General features: G+C 41.5%; 2 protein-coding genes across 10 annotated transcripts in view; both read left to right on the top strand.

Annotated features, from left to right (window-relative positions):
- Positions 1-2,224, top strand: part of EDARADD (EDAR associated death domain) — a 115,222-nt gene extending 112,998 nt beyond the window's left edge. Inside the window, exon 7 of the mRNA XM_042908344.1 lies at positions 2,146-2,224. Coding sequence (XP_042764278.1) covers positions 2,146-2,182 — 37 coding nt within the window. The 3' untranslated portion in view covers positions 2,183-2,224. The remainder of the gene's footprint in view (positions 1-2,145) is intronic.
- Positions 2,225-10,284: 8,060 nt separating this feature from the next.
- The window catches only part of LGALS8 (galectin 8), a 36,081-nt gene continuing 26,835 nt past the window's right edge, over positions 10,285-19,530 (top strand). For 3 of the 9 annotated variants that reach the window (XM_042907683.1, XM_042907689.1, XM_042907681.1), the window contains exons 1-3: positions 10,307-10,335; positions 14,662-14,804; positions 15,353-15,612. The gene's annotated coding sequence lies outside the window, so the exon portion shown is untranslated. Of the gene's footprint in view, positions 10,336-14,661; positions 14,805-15,352; positions 15,613-15,656; positions 15,721-15,793; positions 16,042-19,530 lie in introns of those variants that run through there. The other 6 variants (XM_042907687.1, XM_042907686.1, XM_042907688.1 and 3 more) reach the window with 5 other exon arrangements.

Raw genomic sequence — 19,530 nt, 5'->3', positions numbered from 1 at the left:
GCTCACATAGGGTGATGCGTGTGAGCAGTTCACACGCACTACCCTGTTTCGTCCTCATGACTCCACGGGTAGGCTTTGTTACTCTCCATTTCATGAAGAATCTCACCTGACTTCACATGGGCCACCCACCTTCCAGCTGGGATATGCGTACGTCCGGGCATAGATGACGACTTTGCTTGTGGTCCTCAGCCAAGAATCGGCAACCACCAATTGTACCCTTTCAGAACATTGACCTGCCTGAGGAAGTACCTGCACTGGGGCATCAAACTGGCTCCACGAACTAGAAGTAGGAAATACTTCCCATTTCACGATTGCCCTTCTCCCACTTTACCAAGCTTTTCACCCTTCCTATATTTTATTTTATTTTATTATTTTTTTTAATGCTTATTTTTGAGAGAGAGAGAGAGAGAGAGCAAGTGGGGGAGGGGCAGAGAGAGAGAGAGAATCTGAAGCAGGCTCCAGGCTTCCAGCTGTCAGCACAGAGCTGGATGAGGGGCTTGAACCCACAAACTGTAAGATCATGACCTGAGCTGAAGTCAGATGTCTAACCGACTGAGCCACCCAGGCGCCCCATCCTTCCTATATTTTAATATGGTGCATTGCCCTGAGGTATAAGAAGAAAGTCCAGGGGTGCCTGGGTGGCTCAGTTGGTTGAGCATCTGACTCTCGATTTGGGCTCAGGTCATGATCTCATGATCTCATGGATCAAGCCCCTCATTGGGCTCCGCCCTGGGTGGAGAAATTGCTTGGGATTCTTTTTCTTTCTCCCTCTGCCCTTCTCCCTGCTCACATGCTCTCTCTCTCTCTCTCTCTCTCTCTCTCTCTGTCTCTAAAATAAAAATAAAAATAGGGGTGCCTGAGTGGCTCAGTCGGTTAAGCATCCGACTTCAGCTCAGGTCATGATCTCATGGCTCGTGAGTTCGAGCCCTGTGTCGGGCTCTGTGCTGACAGCTCAGGGCCTGGAGCCTGCTTCCGATTCTGTGTCTCCCTCTCTCTCTGCCCCCTCCCCTGCTCATGCCCTGCCTCTCTCTCTTGAAAATAAATTAACATTAGGGGCGTCTGGGTGCCTCAGTTGGTTGAGTGTCCGCCTTCTGCTCAGGTCATGATCTCACGGTTGGTAAGTTTGAGCCCTGCGTCCAGCTCTGTGCTGACCACTCAGAACCTGGAGCATGCTTCAAATTTGTGTCTCCCTCTCTCTCTGCCCCACCGTGCTTGTGCTCTGTGTCTCTGTGTCTCTCAAATATGAATAAATGTTAAAAATTTTTTTTAGTTAAAAAAATAAATTAACATTTAAAATAAATAAAGTAAATAAAATAAAATGTCAATATTTGCAATATTCTAGAAGTTACATTCTTTCCAACCAATTAAGCCAAAACATCCATGTAAAACATGTGAAAGCTTGCATAGTTTACTATTTTGTAAAGACCTTCTTATTTTTTAAAAGCAGTTTTAGGTTTACAACATAATTGGGAGGAAGGTACAGAGATTTTTCATGCCTCCTGCACACACACAGCCTTCCCCATTACCAACATCACCCACCAGGATGGTATATTTTTTGCTAAGGAACATTGACACATCATAATCACCCAGAATCCATAGTTTACCCAAGGGTTCGTTCTTAGTGTTGTACATTCAATGGGTTTGGAGAAATGTGTGATGATGTATGTCCATCATTATAATATTACACAGAGTATTTTCACTGCTCTAAACGTCTTCTGTGTTCTACCTGTTCATCTGTCCCCCACCCCCTGCTCCCCACCTATCCTTGACTTCTGGCAACCACTTCTCATTTTATTGCCTTTTCCAGAATGTCATATAGTTGGAATCCTACAGTAGGTAGCTTTCTTAGCCTTCTTTCACTTAAAAGTGTGCTATTATGGTTTCTCCATGTCTTTTCATAACTTAATAGCTCATTTGTTTTTAGCACCGATTATCTGGATATAGCACAGTTTATTTGTCCATTCACCTACTGAAGGACATTTTGGTGGCTTCCAAGTTTGGGCAGTCATGAAGAAAGTTGCCATGAACATCTTATGCAGGCATAAGCTTTCAATTCCTTTGGGTAGATACCAAGGAATGTGATTGCTGGATCATATGGTTAACAGTATGTTTAACTTGGTAAGAAACTGCCAAACTGTCTTCCAGAGAAGCTGTACCATTTGCATTCCCACCAGCAATGTAGGAAGAGTATCCACTGCTCTACATCCTGACTGGCATCTTGGCGTCCAGATTCGGGCAATGCTAACAGGTATGTAATGTTATTTCATTGTAGTTTTAATTTGCATTTCCCTAATGACATGTGATGTGAAGCATCTTCTCATATGCTCATCTACCGTCAGTCTACCTTCCTCAGTGAGGTGTCTGTAAGGACTTGGGCCCATTTTGTAAATTGGGTTGTGTTTTTGTTGTTGTGTTTTAAGAGTTCTTTGTATATTTTGGATGACAGTCCTTTATCGGGAGTGTCCTTTGCAAGTATTTTCTTCCAGTCTGTATCTTGTCCTCTCATTCTCTCGACTTTATCTTTTAGACAGATGTTTTTACTTTAATGAAGTCCAGGTTGTCAATTATTTCTCTCATGGGCCGTGTTTTTGGTATGGTATCTAAAAAGGCATCACCATACCGAGGTCATCTAGGTTTTCTCCTTTGTTAGTTTCTTTTTTTTTTATGAGCATATTTGGGTTCTTTAAATTTTTTTGATGTTTATTTTTAAGAGAGAGACACAGAGCATGAGTGGGGGAAGGGCAGAGAGAGAGAGGGAGACACAGAATCCGAAGCAGGCTTCAGGCTCCTAGCTGTCAGCACAGAGTCCGACGTGGGGCTCAAACTCTCAGTGAGATCATGACCTGAGCCGAAGTTGGACACTTAACTGACTGAGCCACCCAGTGCCCCTTCTTTGTTATTTTCTAGGAGTTTTAGAGTTTTGCATTTTACATTTAGGTCTATGATCCATTTCGAGTAAATTTTTGTGAAGGGTGTAAGGTCTCTGTCCAGATTTTTTTTGTGTATGAACGTTCAGTTATTCCAGGACTATTTGTTGAAAAAATTGTATTTGCTCCATTTTATTGCCTCTGGTCCTTTGTCAAAGACTAGTTGACTATATTTATGTGAGTCTACTTCTGGGCTCTTTATTCTTTTCCTTTGATCTATTTGTCTATTCTTTCACCAATTAACACACGGACTTGATTACTGTAGCTTTATAGTAAGTCTTGAAGTCGGTTAGTATCAGTCTTCCAACTCTGTTCATCTTCAATATTATGTTGGCTATTCTGGGTCTTTTCCCTCTGTGTATAAACTTTAGAATCAGTTTGTCAATATCCATATGATAGCTTCCTGGGATTTTGAGTGAGGATGCATTGAATCTACATCTTGATAATATTGAGTCTTTTTATCCACGAACATTGAATATCTCCCCATTTCTTCTTTGCTTTCACTCATGAGAGTTTTGTAGTTTATCTCATATATATTTTGTTAGATTTATACCTGGGTATTTCATTTTGGGGGGCGCTAATATAAATGATATTATGTTTTTAATGAAAAAATCCACTTATTCATTGTTGGTATAAAAGAAAGCGATTGAATTTTGTACATTAACCTTGTATCCTGCAACCTTGCAATAATCGCTCGTTAGTTACAGGAGTTTTTTGGTTGATTCTTTCAGATTTTCCACATAGATGATCATGTCATCTGTAAACAGAGGCAGTTTTACATCTACTTTCCCATCTGTACATCTCTTTTTTCCTTGCCTTGCCTTATTGCATTAGCAAGGACTTCTAGTACCATGTTAGAGGAAAGGTCACATCGTTTTTCAAAATTCTATCACAGGTTATGTGAGTAGAAATGTTTAAAGACCACTTATCTAAAGTAGTATATGGTCAAGCCAGCACTGAGTTCCCTTTCTTTCTCAACTCCAGAGCTCAAAGCTCGTAAATAAAGCTCCATATCATCTCCAGGTAATGCTTGGCTTGCTGCTTTCCTGACTCTCCCATTTCCAAATTAACAAAAGTATCAACATGCCTCACCTCACACAACATGAAAGGTTCATCAGTTGGCAGTCACAGTTTAACCTAAAAGCCATTTTTGTTAAAAGAGACCATTTTATTTATGAAAATAAACCATTTCATTAAACAACTCCTTACTGTGGCTCCAATGCAAAAGACCATACAATTCAGCCTCACCTTTCTACTAGAGATAGTTTTAGAGTGCAATATTATAGCCAAAAATATAGCTGAATTATAGAGAAAAAAAGTGAATATAACCACTAAGGGGGAAGGAGGTTTTGGATGATTGTTGCCCATTCTGCAGAGCCCTTAAGCCCAGCCAACCCGAGCAAGGTATGGTTAGGTCATAGGACACCTCTGTGCATATTAGAAAGAGGTGGTCCTAACCCCACCCTCACCCCCTCCTCCTGGAGATGCAGCATCATGCCAGTTGGGCATGTCAAGTAGAGACTGCATTTCAGCTACTGTGTCTTAGCTCAGCTGTTGCCCTCGTATAAACATATGCAACGACTCCTTGCCAGCCAGCCAGAAAAAGAATGTAGAAGAGTAGCGCTGTTCTGGGTTAATTACCTTGGACCTCTCCCAATTTGTTCCAAACCCACTTGCATTTATTATTCCCACGCTTCTGTTCCTGGACGGAAGCTTTCATATTTCCTCCTGGCCCCTCTTTGAAGTCTCCCAGCTTTCCTTCCTGGCTTCTTGACTTTGGTCTTCCCTGTGGTTCCTGGTCCTGCTCACTCCTTTGGCTTTGGTTCTCCTGTCATCTCAGGTGACAGGTTCTCCGCTGCAACCCCTCAGGGGTCACCTCCAACACCCCTTTCCCATAAGAGTAGCCTGGACCTTCCCCTAAGGTAGAGTAGGAACAAAGGATTTGAATGAACTCTCCGAAAGTACTTAAACTCATGTCTAGCAAAATTACATAGTGCTTAACTTTGACACAAAAATGTCACTTCTCAGAATCTATCCCAGAGAGACAGTGTGCAAATATACAAAAAGATGTGTGCAAACCTACACTCTGAAGCATCACTTATGATAGCAAAAGGTCCACAGGGTGAACAAACTATGGTACTAAAGGATTCTGCATTCAATTCCAGTGTGTGTGTGTGTGTGTGTGTGTGTGTGTGTGTGTGTGTTGGGGGAGCAGGGTGTTTCCCCACATCCACAAGCAATTGTCTGACACCAGCTGAGGATTCCTACAATTCAACTCAAGTTTGACACACCTACCCAGAGATAGCATCAGACTCCTTACGGGTTCAGTCCTACAGGACCGCTTTTCTACCTCAAATGCCAGTGGCACCCGTGCTTCTGAAGGACCCACTGTAGATTAAATGTTCCTAGGACCCTTCCTTGGGCTCAATTTGCTACAGCAGCTCACAGCTCCGAGAAACATTTTACTTACTAGCTTACCAGGTTATTCTGAACAGATGTAACTCCAGAACTGCAGATGGAAGAGATACGCAGGGTGGGTGTGGAGAAAGGGTGCGGTTTCCATGTCTTCCCTGAGCCTACCGTTCTTTCTAAATCTCTAGGAGTTCAGCAACGCGGCAGCTCCCTAGCCCCATCCTTTAGGATGGCTGACAACCAGCCTCCATCCTGAAGTGCGGTCCAAAAGTCACCTCATTAGCATAACAAAAGGCGCCTTTCCGACTCTCATCACTTCGGAAATTCCAGGGAGCTCTGTGTCAGTAAAAGGGACAAAGACCAAATGTATATTTCTTACTCTACAATCACAATATCACAGTTACATCCAGGCAATAGTACAGTATGCAGCGGAAGAAGAAATGAGGAATATTTGTGTAGACTATTGTGGAGTGATCACCAGGCTATACGGGAAGTAAAAAGGGCAAAGGGCAAAACTATGCACAGTGTGCTATCTTTTCTCTACAGTGTGAATGTGAATATAAAAACCATCTACATGTATTATGTGTGGAGTCAGGGAGGGAATAGGATGGAGAGGACAGGGATGGAAACTAGGATTCCACAAATGTGTTCTATTTGTTTTGTTTTGTTTTGTTTAGCATTTATATTTATTTTTGGGGAGAGTGCAAGCAGGAGAGGAGCAGAGAGAGGGGGCCAGAGGATCCAAAGCCACTCCGTGCTGACAGGTTAACAGCAGCAAGCCCAATGTGGGGCTTGAACTCAACGAACGGTGAGACCATGACCTGAGCTGAAGTCGGACACTTAACCGACTGAGCCACCCAGATACCCCAAATGTGTCTTATTTGTAAATTTGTTTGTAAATTTGGCATTGGGACCGTGTAACTATTTCATAAGATTGTAATCCAGAATTAAATCAAAGTGAAATAAACTAAAAGCAAGCCTCAAGAATTGAAAACAAAAATGAAACCAATGAATCTAATGGTGTACTGAGTTGGTGGCTTATTGACACAGAGATAAATTATTTCAAGTTATTATTGCTTTTTAAACTGTGGTTAACACAACAGAGAAGTTACCATTTAACCATTTTAAGTGCACAGTTCAGTAGTGTTAAGTATGTTCACATTGTTGTACAACAAATCTCCAGAACTATTTCATCTTACAAAACTGAAATTCTATCCCCGTCAAACACCTCCCCATTTTGTCCTTGTCCCAGCCCCTGGAGGCTAACATTATACTTTCTGTTTCTATGAGCTTGACTTTGTTAGATATCTCATGTAAGTAACTGTCTTTTTGTGACTGGTTTATTTCATTTAGCATAATGTCCTCAAGATTCATCCATGTTGTCACATGCAACAGGATTTCCTTCCTTTTAAAGGCTGAATAGGGGCGCCTGGGTGGCTCAGTCGGTTAAGCGTCAGACTCCCGCTCAGGTCATGATCTCGCAATTCGTGAGTTCGAGCCCCACGTCTGGCTCTGTGCTGACAGCTCAGAGCCTGGAGCCTGTTTCGGATTCTGTGTCTCCCTCTCTCTCTGACCCTCCCCTGTTCATGCTGTGTCTCTCTCTGTCTCAAAAATAAACGTTAAAAAAATATTAAAGGCTGAATAATATTCTACTATATGTATTACATATGTATATGTATATGTATATGTATATATACAGTATATAATATTTTGTTTATTCATTCCTTGGTCAAAGGACATTTGAGTTGTTTCCATTTCTTGGATTGTGAATAATGCTGTTGTGAACACAGGTGTGCAAATATCTCTTTGAGATCATGTGTTCAGTTTTCCTGGATATATAGCCAGAAGCAGCATGGCTGGATATGTTGCAATTCTATTTTTAATTTTTTTAAGGAGTTGTCATACTATTTTCCATAGAGGCTACATCATTTTGGTGCATTAATAGTGCATAAGGATTCCAATTTCTCCACATCCTTGCCAATACTTGTTAGTTTTTCTTTCTTTCTTTCCCTCTTCCCTCCACCTTTCTTTAGTAAAGCCATCTTAATGGGTATGAGGTAGTGTCTCATTGTGGTTTTGTATATTTTTGTTTTTGCTTTTGTTTTTTTTTTAAGCAGGCTTCATGTTCAGTGCAGAGCCCCACACAGGGCTTGAACTCACCACCCTGAGATCAAGACCTGAGCTGAGATCAAGAGTCAGAAGCTTAACCAAATGAGCCACCCAGGTGCCCCCTCACTGTGTTTTGGTTTGCATTTCTCTAATGATTAGTGATGTTGAACTTGTTGGTCATTTGTGTATCATCTTTGGAGAACTGTCTGTTCAAATTCTTTGAACATTTTTGATTTGGGTTATTTGTTTTTTGTTGTGGAGTTATAGGAGTTATATAGATATAGATATAGATATAGATATAGATATAGATATAGATATAGATACAGATATAGATATCGTATATAGTGTGTGTGTGTGTGTGTGTGTGTGTGTGTGTGTATATACACATGCATATACATATACTGCTGGATATCTAGAATCTATATCTGGTTAGTATCCAGAATATTCTGAATATTAACCCCTTACCAGATACATGATTTGCAAATATTTTCCCCTCCCTTGGGTTGCCTTTTCACTCTGTTGATTGTGACCTTTGTGCACAGAATTTTTAAGTTTGATACAGTCCTATTTGTCTATTTCTTAAAAGAAAAAAATTTTTTAATGTTTATTTCTTTTTTTGAGAAAGAGAGAGACAGAGACAGAGAGACAGAGTGCGAGCAGGGGAGGGGCAAAGAGAATGGGAGACACAGAATCTGAAACAGGCTCCAGGCTCTGAGCTGTCAGCACAGAGCCTGACACGGGGCTCTAACCCACCAATCATGAGATCATGACTTGAGCTGAAGTCGGACGCTTAACCAACTGAGCCACCCAGGTGCCCCTCTGTTTGTCTATTTCTTAATTTACTATCTGTGCTTTTAGTGTCATGTCCAAAAACTCATTGCCAAATTCCAATGTCATGCAGTTTTTGCCCTTTGTTTTCTTCTAGGAATTGTGTAGTTTTATGTTTTTTGTTTAAGTTTTTAATCCATTTTGAGTTAATTTTTGTATAAGGTGTAAGCTAAAGGTTCAATTTTGCATGTGAATATCTAATTTTTCCAACATCGTTTGTTGAAGAGACTATCTTTTCCCCCACAGAGTGGTCTTAGCACCCTATTGAAGATCATATGACCATGTACATAAGGATTTATTTCAGGGCTCTCTATTCTCTATTCCTGTTCTATTGGTCTATAGGTCTGTCCTTTTTGCCAGCACCAGACTATTTGCTTACTAGTTTTGTAATATGTTTTGAAATCAGGAAATGTAAGACCTCCAACTTTTTCTTTTTTTTTCAAGATTGTTTTAGTTATTGAGGGTCCCTTGGGATTCCATATTAGTTTTAAGATTTTTTTTCTATTTCTGCAAAAAATGCTGTTGGAATTTTGATAAGGATTGCAGTGAATCTATAGATTGCTTTGGATAGTATTATCAAATTACTTTAAAACACAGAAGCGTTATTGTATATCTCCTGTGCGATATGGCTTAAAGACAGAAAATAAATGCAAATAAACCTTCATTTTGTTATGTAACCATATTGTTAAAACAATATTTAACTTTTTATCCCCAAACTATTATATATGTAGAATAAAGCAAATAAGTAATTATGTTAGTGTTATTAGAAACCAAGATTTTTATTTTCAAAAATGAGGAATACATATAAAATAAAAAAGCTAAATGAAAACATTGTAATCCTAAATTGAATGAAATCAGTGTAAACTTAGATATATATTTATATTTTATATATTTTAAATTAAATATATATTTAAATGTATAAGATACATATTTTGAAATAGATTTTATATACTTAATATATATTATATTATTTTAAATTTATTTATATTATATATGTGTGTATACATATATATATATACATATATATATATATATATATATATTTTTTTTTTTTAACATTCCTTTTGGCTTCATCTACTGAGGAAGTCTAGAAACAAACCCAGTGGCCATAAGCATCCCTAGTCAAAATTGTGGTCTCTATATACCATTTCCCACTAAAAATTTTCTTGGAAAAATTGCTTAAAAAAATTGCTAACTCCAGGTTTGGCAGGAAATAACCTGTCACAGAAATTCTAATGAGCTGTGTAAATACAAGCTAGAAGACAATTAGTTATACACAAGAAGGATTGGTTAAATATTCATATTGCATTCTGAGGGAAGCCTTTTAATAGTATTAAGAATCTCAGCTACTTTGCAAGAACAAAGATCACAATGAGCATTAACAGTTACTTACATCATCCTTTTGAATTTTAAAATACATGTGTATAATTACTTATTATCTAACTCCCACTAGATGTAAGCTCCAATGGGAGCTATATTTTTTACCCATTGTATCTCTAGCGCCTAAAATATTACCTAGTATAATATATATGTGACTTTAAGTATTTTATTGTGTTTCTACTTTTAAAATTACATAATTTCAGATATATTCTCATATAAAATAACAATACATTATTCTCTAGTTAACATACCTTAGTTTGCTAAGACTTTCAAGAAAAGTATTTTATTTTTAATTTTTAAAAAATATTTATTTATTTTGAGAGAGAGAGAGAGAAGGGGAGGGGCAGAGGGAGAGAGGGAATTCCAAGCAGGTTCCACGCCCACTGTGGAGCCCAACTCGGGGCTTGATCCCTTGACCCTGGGATCATGACCTGAGCCAAATCAAGAGTTGAATGTTTAACTGACTGAGCCACCCAGGCGCCCCAGGGAAAGCATTTTAAAAATAGGACAGTATCTCATTCTTTGAGCCATTGGGATGAATTAATTTAATTTATACTCCTCTGAAGATCTTCTACATCTTCAAGATTCTTTTATTTTATGACAAAACCATAGTTCTAGAAGCTTGGTTCTCACACTTGAAAAGACTGGATCAGGGACATGATCGTGTAGAACATAAGAGGTAAGCTGGATGGATCAAAACACAGGGGGGTCTGAAGTTTGGAAAAAAAGGTTGAGTGCTCTTGGGTAGTGCTAGTTAGTATTGAGGTGTGAGAGACTTTGTTCAAAGCAAGAGGATTCATGAGTCCATTTACAGTGGGGGAGGATAATCAATCAGAAGAGGTCAATGGCACCAACCATGAAATTTCCCTGGAAAGTAGACATAGGTTTAAGGAATGTAAGTGCTGTGGTATTGTAAAGAATGCACTTCTGGGGCGCCTGGCTGGCTCAGTCCATAGAGCATGCAAGTCTTGATCTCGGGGTTGAGTTCCAGCCCCTCATTGGATGTAGAGATTACTTAAAAAATAAATAAATAAAAGAATGCAGTCTTAAAGACTGAATAATTTAAAATCTGCATAATTCAAGGCAAATTTTCTCATAGAAGTAAAGGGAAAGCAGGGTATACAGTCTCAGAGCTCATAAATCTATAATTATTGTGCAGGGTTTTGAATTTTTTTATAGATTATTTTTGCTAAAGGTTCTAGAGTTTTGACTTCTAAATTCACAGCATGAATAATTATCGAAGCAGTCATTTAAAGTACTTTACAGTGTTTTAGCACATCTAACTTGTATTCCAAAATTATTACTTGTTTTTTTTTTTTTTTTTTTTTTTTTTTTGAGCACGAGAGAGAGAAAGAGAGAGAGAGAGCAGGGTGGGGCAGAGGGAGAGGGAGAGAGAGAATCTTAAGCAGGCTCTATGCGCAGCTCAGAGCCCCGTCTCACAACGATGAGATCATGACCTGAGTTGAAATCAAGAGTCGGAGGCTTAACTAACTGAGCCACTCAGGCGCCCCTGTATGCCACAGTTATTAATTTGAGGCGTATTTTCCCAGCACTGGCACCACCATTTAATCAATGCTTGGAGGCAAAGAAAAAATTTACTTATAATAACAAAAACCCAGCAACACAACAATAAGCAAAATCACCACCAGAAGTGCTTCCCACCTTTAAACAACGTGATGCACATCATTAAATACACATTATTTCACATTTTGCTTGTAAGACAATATCTCTATATCATACTATTTCCAAATCTGCAGCCACACGACACTATATGAATGTGTCTTCTTGAGTAAGGAAAGAGGCCATTAAGAGATGAAATTAGGGGCGCCTGGGTGGCGCAGTCGGTTAAGCGTCCGACTTCAGCCAGGTCACGATCTCGCGGTCCGTGAGTTCGAGCCCCGCGTCAGGCTCTGGGCTGATGGCTCGGAGCCTGGAGCCTGTTTCCGATTCTGTGTCTCCCTCTCTCTCTGCCCCTCCCCCGTTCATGCTCTGTCTCTCTCTGTCCCAAAAATAAATTAAAAAAAAAAAAAAAAAAGAGATGAAATTGATCCCACTAGAAAGGATCCCTTCAGCTTTGGAACTCTAAGACAATTGTCTGCAAATAATTGGTAATCTCTATGTTGTTGTTTTGAACTGATATTCCAAAATTTTATTGCTGTGTGTTTTGGGCAACATCATCTCCAGAAGCACTCTCGTGACCATCCCTTTCTTCTACATGGTTAGTGTTTTCCGCTCTACTGGATCGTTCATATGAGTACAGTCAGTAGTGTGGTGGTAAATGTTTAACACCTGGCTTTGGGCTGGGGGCAGTGGGGGGTGGCCCTAAGTTGTCATGGTTGTCTATGTCCCTGGCGTAAGTACTTCCGTTCCTGGCCATTTTCAAGCTATCAACATGGAAGAGGTGTGCAAAATTGGTTCCTGCAAGCCAGTGTGAGCCAGCTCCGACACTCCCCGAAAGTGTTCTTCAACCTCAGTTTCCAATCCATTAGTGGGGCTTGCAAACATTTTGGTGGGTAATAAGCAGCATTTTTAAATGGAGAATTGGGACGCGTTGTATAACACGGGTATTGTTTTGCAAATTTTTGTTTTCATGATTTTAAGTCCGTACGTAACAAGTCGCGATGGAAACGTGGTTCTGATTGTGGCTGGCTTGTCCCAAGTCTGCCAAGCACCGCAGTAGTAGCTTCTCTTTTTAAACACAGAGATAGAAACAAAACGAAATCAAAGTCTTCTTTTTACCCCACTGCTTTCTGAGCTACGGCAGTTTCTCTGTGTTTCACAGCGACACTTGAAATATTGATTAGTCGTGATTTCTGCCACTTCTTCACCTCGTATTTCTCAACCCACTTCCAAGTCAGTCACTGATGACCTCCATGTTGCAAAATCCATTGCAAATGTCTTTGTTCCTTGACCTCTCGGCAGCATGTGACACAACTGGCTGCTCTTCCTTAAAGCACTTCCTTTCTTTGGCTTCTAGAATACCACTCCTGGCAAGGCTGCATGGCTGCCTCTTCTCAGTCTCTTTCATGGACTTTTCTTTTCCTGACTTATCTCCCCAGGGCTCTGTCCTCGATCAAATTCTCCATCTATCTACGCTCTTAGGTGACCTCATCAAATCCCATGACTTCATCTCACATCATTGTCTCCTTTGCTTTGCTTCTGCTATGCTTGTGGCCTCTCTGTTCCTGAACACACTGAATGCATTTCTCAGCCTTAGGGACCTTGCGTGAGCTGTTCCCTCTGCCTAGAATGCTCTTTCCCAAGATCTGCCATGGCTTCCTCTTTCACTCACCAGCAGTTCAAATATCACCTCTTTCCCTGGCACCCAACTGAAGTAGCCACCCAAGTGCTCCCAATGACATCATCCTTTTTAAGTCTTCTCTGAAACTCATCACTATCTGTGTCCCCCATGGGAATGTCAACCCCATTGAAACAAGAATAGTGAAAACCCTCTGTCTTCATGGAGCTCATCATTTGGTGGGTGAAGTCATATAAAATAAAAAGGTAAATTATACAGCACATTGCCATATGGTTAAGTTCTAGAGAAAAATAAAGGAAGGAAAAGTGATAGGAATTGTGTGTGTGTGTGTGTGTGTGTGTGTGTGTGTGTGTTGGGAGGGGGTTTGCAATTTTAAATATGGTGGTCAGGAGAGGCTTCGCTGAAAATTGATATTTGAGTTTAGGGGGACTTTAGGGGGAAAAGGAAATGTTAGATGCAAAGGTTTTGGGAGGTGTGACAAGCGTGCCATAAAAATACCAAGAAGGCCAGTGCTTACTGCAGAATGAGAGAGGAGGCATGAACATGAAGTAGGAAACGAAATGAGTGTGTGTGGAGATGGTGGGCAGATCATGTAAGGACGGGGATATCCACTCAAAGAAGGAACATCAGTCAGTGGCAAGTTTTAGCAGAGGAGTAACATTGTTTGAATTATGTTTTGTCATGATCCCTCTGGTTGCTGAGTTGACATCAGATTGCAGGGGAACAAGGGCAAACGCAGGGAGACCAATTATGAGGCTTCTGCAATAATCCAAGGAAGAGATATGGGACTTCCATTTATTGATGTCTCTTCTTTTAAAAAAACATTTTTTTTTTTTTACATTTATTCATTTTTGAGAGACAGAGAGACAGAGCACAAGCGGGGGAGGGGCAGAGAGAGAGGGAGACAAAGAATCCGAAGCAGGCTCCAGGCTGTCAGCACAGACCCCGATTCAGGGCTCCAACTCACGAATTGCGAGATCATGACCTGAGCCAAAGTCAGAGGCTTAACCCACTGAGCCACCCAGGCGCCCCTATGTCTCTTCTTTGCATCTAGAAGTGTCCCACGAGGCAAACACTACAAAAACCTTTTAGTATACCTGTATCCCTTATCACTGTGCCTTGTCATGGTGGGCATTTAGCATCTATTGGTAAGATTTTAAATGATGTAAAAACATACTGAGCTCATTAAACAAAACAGGACTAATGAGTGGGTTATTTCTAAGAATAGGTTCTCTGGTTTTGTGCATATTTTAATATAGAATTACTTCAACACTGGATTTCTGGCTCATTTACTTAGTCACATTTGCCCTTAACAAAGAAAAAGAGCACTGATGCGTACTGAGTTCAACTTCTTTTGCAAAGGAGAGGTACTAAACCCAGGCAAAATTGTGTAGATATCTAATTGCTCCCCACCTTGTCAATAACCTATTATTTCAACTCAATATTCAGTGTCTACTTCACATAAAGCATTACACTGGGCATTGGGGGAACATACAAGTTTCTCTTTTCAATTTAAAATCGAATTTGATAGATAAAACACAACCCACAGAAGCAGAAGTACAAATCCAAGGTAGAGTATGTCAAGGGTTAAATGCAGCTATTGAAATTGGATCCTGGAAAGTGAATCAAACTTGGAAAATGAGTAGGAGAGAGAGCAAAAAGGAATAGTAAATCGGAACGTGAGTTCACAGGTATGGGATTTGTGATGAATTTCTCAATTTAAATACAAAATAATAAAAACCAAAGCCACCGAGAAGAAAGCCCAGAGCCGGGACACCAAAACGGTCTTTCAAAACAAACGTGGATACAAATCCAGCAGAGACAAGTAGGAACGTGAGAACTTTGCGGTCCCTAACAGAAAAGAAACTGAAAGCAGCCAGCTGTCCAAGGTACATGACTTTATTTGTATCTCTCTGTTTTTACAGCAAACTAGTGGTCAGTGTGGGTCCTTGGGTGAGAAATCGGTCCTTTACTGAACATCTCCTCTGCTCGTTACTGTGCCCCATACTGCTGACATTTTTCCCTAGGGAGGTGTGTAATTTAGGAAACACCAACACACGAAGTAATTGGCGGGTGATCCACAGCGGAGGCAAGTCCATTAGACTAACCAGACCGGGCGCCCCGGGCCGGGCGCGGTCCAGCCGAACTGACCCCATCCCCCCACCATTTCACTGACACCCCAGGGTGTGCACTGGCAAAAAGGGGCGCGTCCACGTCGGGTTATCTTTCATAGCACCATCTGGACTCTGACCCACTGCAGAGGCCGGGACACCGGAGCCGGCGGAAAGCCCCGGGCCGAGGGAGCATCAGCTTTCTCCTTTCCAACCCACTTCCGTCCACTCCCACCCCGACTACGGGGCAGGGGCAGGGGCAGGTGGGTGCGCTCGGGAATTTGTAAAACACTCTCTGCCGTCCTTCCCCTCCGTTCGTCCCGCAGCAAGCCGGTCGCGTTCCGATCCCCGGAGGCTGTGCAGGAGGCCCGGCTGGGGGGTGGCCGCACGCCAGCAGAGCCCCGAGCACGCCCTGCAGACGGAGGCGGGGCCGACGGCGACGCCCCCGCGGCGCGCGAACCGGGAAATGGAAGCGGACTGACTCCTCTCGCTTCCCGTAGCCGCCCACGCATCCCGGGATCCCGGACGACGCGCGGCGGCGGAGAAACAGCCGGGTGCGTGGAGCGCCGGCCACGCCGATCCCGCGGTGAGTCGGACGGCGGCCATCCTCCGGGGCGGGGAGCCGCTGGGTGCTGCGGTGGGCGCGCCGGCCGAGGAGGGGATGCGGACATCGCTGTCTCCACTTCGGAGTTTGGTGGGTGGGACCTCTTGGGTGCACCCCGTCCCACCGGTCCTCTCCGCGGCAGCGTGGGGCGGGGTGGCGGGAAAGCTCCCGGGAGGGAGCGGGTATCGGGAGCCGCGGCCCTTCCCGCTGCCCCGCTGCAGACCCTCCCCACCAGGTCTGCCTTCGCACCTGCTGGTCCCCCGCCAGATTGCCCGGGGTTCTCCTGCGCCACCTTTTAAAGGACAAGTTCTGTGCGTTTAGTGACAGACCTGCTTTGCTCTCCCGGACCCTGAACACGTTGGTGCAAGATGCCGAGTCATTTGACTGCAGTGTTAAAGTTCGGAAACGGAGGTCACTTGAATTGCTTTGTCCGCAAAACATAATGATGGCTCTTTGTGAAGCGAATAAACTGCAGGACCCGTCCGTGTGGCTCCTTTGGGAACAACCGGTTTCCTGCAAGCCTGTGGCTTAAATCGGGTCACTCTCTGGTCGCGATGTAAATTATGAATGTGGCTATGGCATCTCTGTATCCTTTCCCTCTGCTCGTATTCGCGCTTCCTGAATTTTACGGAGCAGAAGGAAGAGTTTCGAGGTTTTGACTAACGTCTAAATTAATGACAGTTTAGGGCATTCAGGTGGTAAACCAAGAAGGATGCAGTTTCTTGTTTTTCTTAATAGAAACTCATAGTTGTGGTTACTGCGTATTGTTCTTTGGTGCGATGAGAGAATTGGCGGAAGTAAAATGTAGGAAGTTTTACTTTCGTTTCTCTTTTAGTTGTGCTTGATGTCTTTAATCTTCGCCGGAGCTATTAAATGGGTACTTCTGTCAGTGGGGTGCTTTCATCTTTCAAACTGTGGCTAATGCGTAGCAACCGCCCCCTGCCCCCCGCCCCCCATAGTTTTAAGCCACAAGGAAAACTGTATCCTTGTTATTCAAGGGATTAGACTTTTTTCTTTTTGACTAGTTTCCTTTGGAGGAGGAAGAGGAATGCCTTCTATTAAAATAAGAGCTCAAATTTAGAAAGCACTTTCTTTCCATTGCTTTATTAATTCATTTAACCCTCAGGACAAACGTGTCAGGTGAATGCTATTATTTTCATTTTACCGATGAGATAAATGAGTATCTTTGGTAGTTGTACAGGACGATTTGCTATTATTTTATTTTTAGTAGTAAATTCCAAGTTAGAGAATTTCTAGGAGTGTATTGTTTTAAGTTTATTATTTGGTTTATTTCTGTTGGAGCAACCTCAGGATTTTGGTGGTAAAAATAAAGGACAGTTAGTGCTGATTTTACTTATCACAATTAACCTCTTCTGCGTTAAGGTGCCTGCATGATCTGATAAACTTGTTTCTTTTTTTATTGAATAGTAGTTGACATAGAACATTGTGTTAGTTTCAGTTGTAACATAGTGATTCAATAGTTGTATGAGGTTTATGTTTGGAAAAATGTCTATTCGGGTCTTCTGCTCATTTTTTAATCTGATTGTTTGATGTTGAGTTGTAGGAGTTTTTTATGTATTTTGGATGTTAACCCCTTATCAGATGTATTATTTGCAAATGTATTCTCCCATCCAGTAAGTTTCCTTTTTGTTAATGGTTTCCTTCACTATGCAAAAGCTTTTTATTTTGATGTAGACCCACTCGTTAATTTGTTATTAACAAAATGTGTTTTTGTTGTCCTTGCCTGAGGAGACAGATCCAAAAAAATACTGCTAAGATTGGCGTCAAAGAGCTTACTGCCTATGTTTTTTCTTTTAAGAGTTTTATGGTTTCAGGTTTTATATTTAAGTTTTTAATCCGTTTTAAGTTTGTTTTGTGTATGGCATAAGAAAGTGGCCCAGTTTCATTCTTTGGCATGTAGCTTGTCCAGTTTTCTCACCACCATTTATTGAAGAGACTATCTTTTCTCCATTCTTGCCTCCTTTGTCATAAATTAATTGACCATGTAAGCGTGGGTTTATTTCTCCGCTCTCTGTTCTGTTCTATTGAGCTATTCTATTGTGTCTGTTTTTTTTCCCCCTATGTGTCTGTTTTTGATTATGTACTTTGTAGTGAAATCTGGGAGCATGGTACCTCCAGCTTTGTTGTTTGTCAAGATTGCTTTGGCTATTTGTTTTTGGTTTTGTTTGTGGTTCCATACAGATTTTAGGATTGTTTGTTCTAGTTACATGAAGAATGCCATTGGTATTTTGAAAGGGATTGCGTTGAATCTGTAGATTGCTTTGGGTAGTATGGGCATTTTGATAACATTAATTCTTCCAGTCTGTGAACATGACATATCTTTTTTTTTTAATTTTTTTTTTTTATGTTTATTTATTTTTGAGACAGAGAGAGACAGAGCATGAACTGGGGAGGGTCAGAGAGAGGGAGACACAGAATCTGAAGCAGGCTCCAGGCTCTGAGCTGTCAGCACAGAGCCCGACGCGGGGCTCGAACTCACGGACCGTGAGATCATGACCTGAGCCGAAGTCTGACGCTTAACCGACTGAGCCGCCCAGGCGCCCCGACATATCTTTTAACTTATTTGTGTTGTCTTCAGTTTCTTTCATCAGTGCCTTGTAGTTTTGAGAGTACAGGTTTTTCACCTCAAATGATTAAATTTATTCCTAGGTACTTTATTCTTCTTGATGCGATTGTAAATGGGATTGTTAATTTCTGTTTCAGAGAGTTCATTATTAGTGTACAGAAATGCAGCAGATTTCTGCATATTGATTTTCAATCCTGCAACATTACTGAATTCTTTTATTCTGATAGTTTTTTGGCAGAGGCTTTAGGGTCTTTTATATGTAGTAGGTCATCTGGAAATAGTGACGGTTTTACTTCTTCCTGTCCGATTTGGATGCCTTTTATTTATTTTTTCTTGCCTAATTGCTGTGACTAGGGTTTCCAAAACTGTGGTGAATAAAAGTGGTGTTGGTGGGCACACTTGTTCCTGATACGGCAGGAAGAGCTTTGAGCTTTTTGCTGTTAAGTATGATATTAGCTGTAGGCCTGTATATGGCCTCTATTACATTTAGGTATGTTCCCTCTGTGCTCACTTTATAGAGATTTTTTATCCTAAGTGGATGTTGAATGTAAGCTTTTTCTGTATCGAGATGTTCATATGATTTTCATTCTTCGTTTCATTAATATGGTGTATGACGTTGATTTGTGGATATTGAAACAACCTTGAATCCCCAGAATAAATCCCATTTGATCATGTGTATGATCCTTTTAAATTTTTTTTTTAACGTTTTTTTATTTATTTTTGAGACAGAGAGAGACAGAGCATGAACGGGGGAGGGGCAGAGAGAGAGGGAGACACAGAATCCGAAGCAGGCTCCAGGCTCTGAGCTGTCAGCACAGAGCCAGACGTGGGGCTCGAACTCATGGACCGCGAGATCGTGACCTGGGCTGAAGTCGGACGCTTAACCGACTGAGCCACCCAGGCGCCCGGTGTATGATCCTTTTAATATACTGCTGAATTCAGTTTGTAAATGTTTTGTGGTGGATTTTTGCATCTATGTTCATCAGGGTTATTGGCCTATAATTTTCTCTTTTTGTGTAGTGTCTTTCTATGGTTTTGGTATCAGGGTAATGTTAGCCTTGTAGAATAAGTTTGGAAGTGTTCCTTCCTCTTCAGTTTTTTGGAAGAGTTTGAGAAGAACAGGTCTTAGCAATTCTTGAAATGTTGGGGTGCCTGGGTGGCTTGGTTGGTTAAGTGTCTGACTCTTGATTTCGGCTCGGGTTATGATCTCATGGTTCGTGGGATCGAGCCCCACGTTAGGCTCTGTGCTGACAGTGTGGAGCCTGCTTGGAATTCTCTCTCTCCCTCTCTCTCTGCCCCTCCCCTGCACATGC

Source organism: Panthera leo, chromosome D2, assembly GCF_018350215.1.
Source record: "Panthera leo isolate Ple1 chromosome D2, P.leo_Ple1_pat1.1, whole genome shotgun sequence".
Taxonomy (NCBI): domain Eukaryota; kingdom Metazoa; phylum Chordata; class Mammalia; order Carnivora; family Felidae; genus Panthera; species Panthera leo.
The sequence above is the reverse complement of the archived record's forward strand: the minus strand, read 5'-3'. Positions and strand labels throughout refer to the sequence as shown.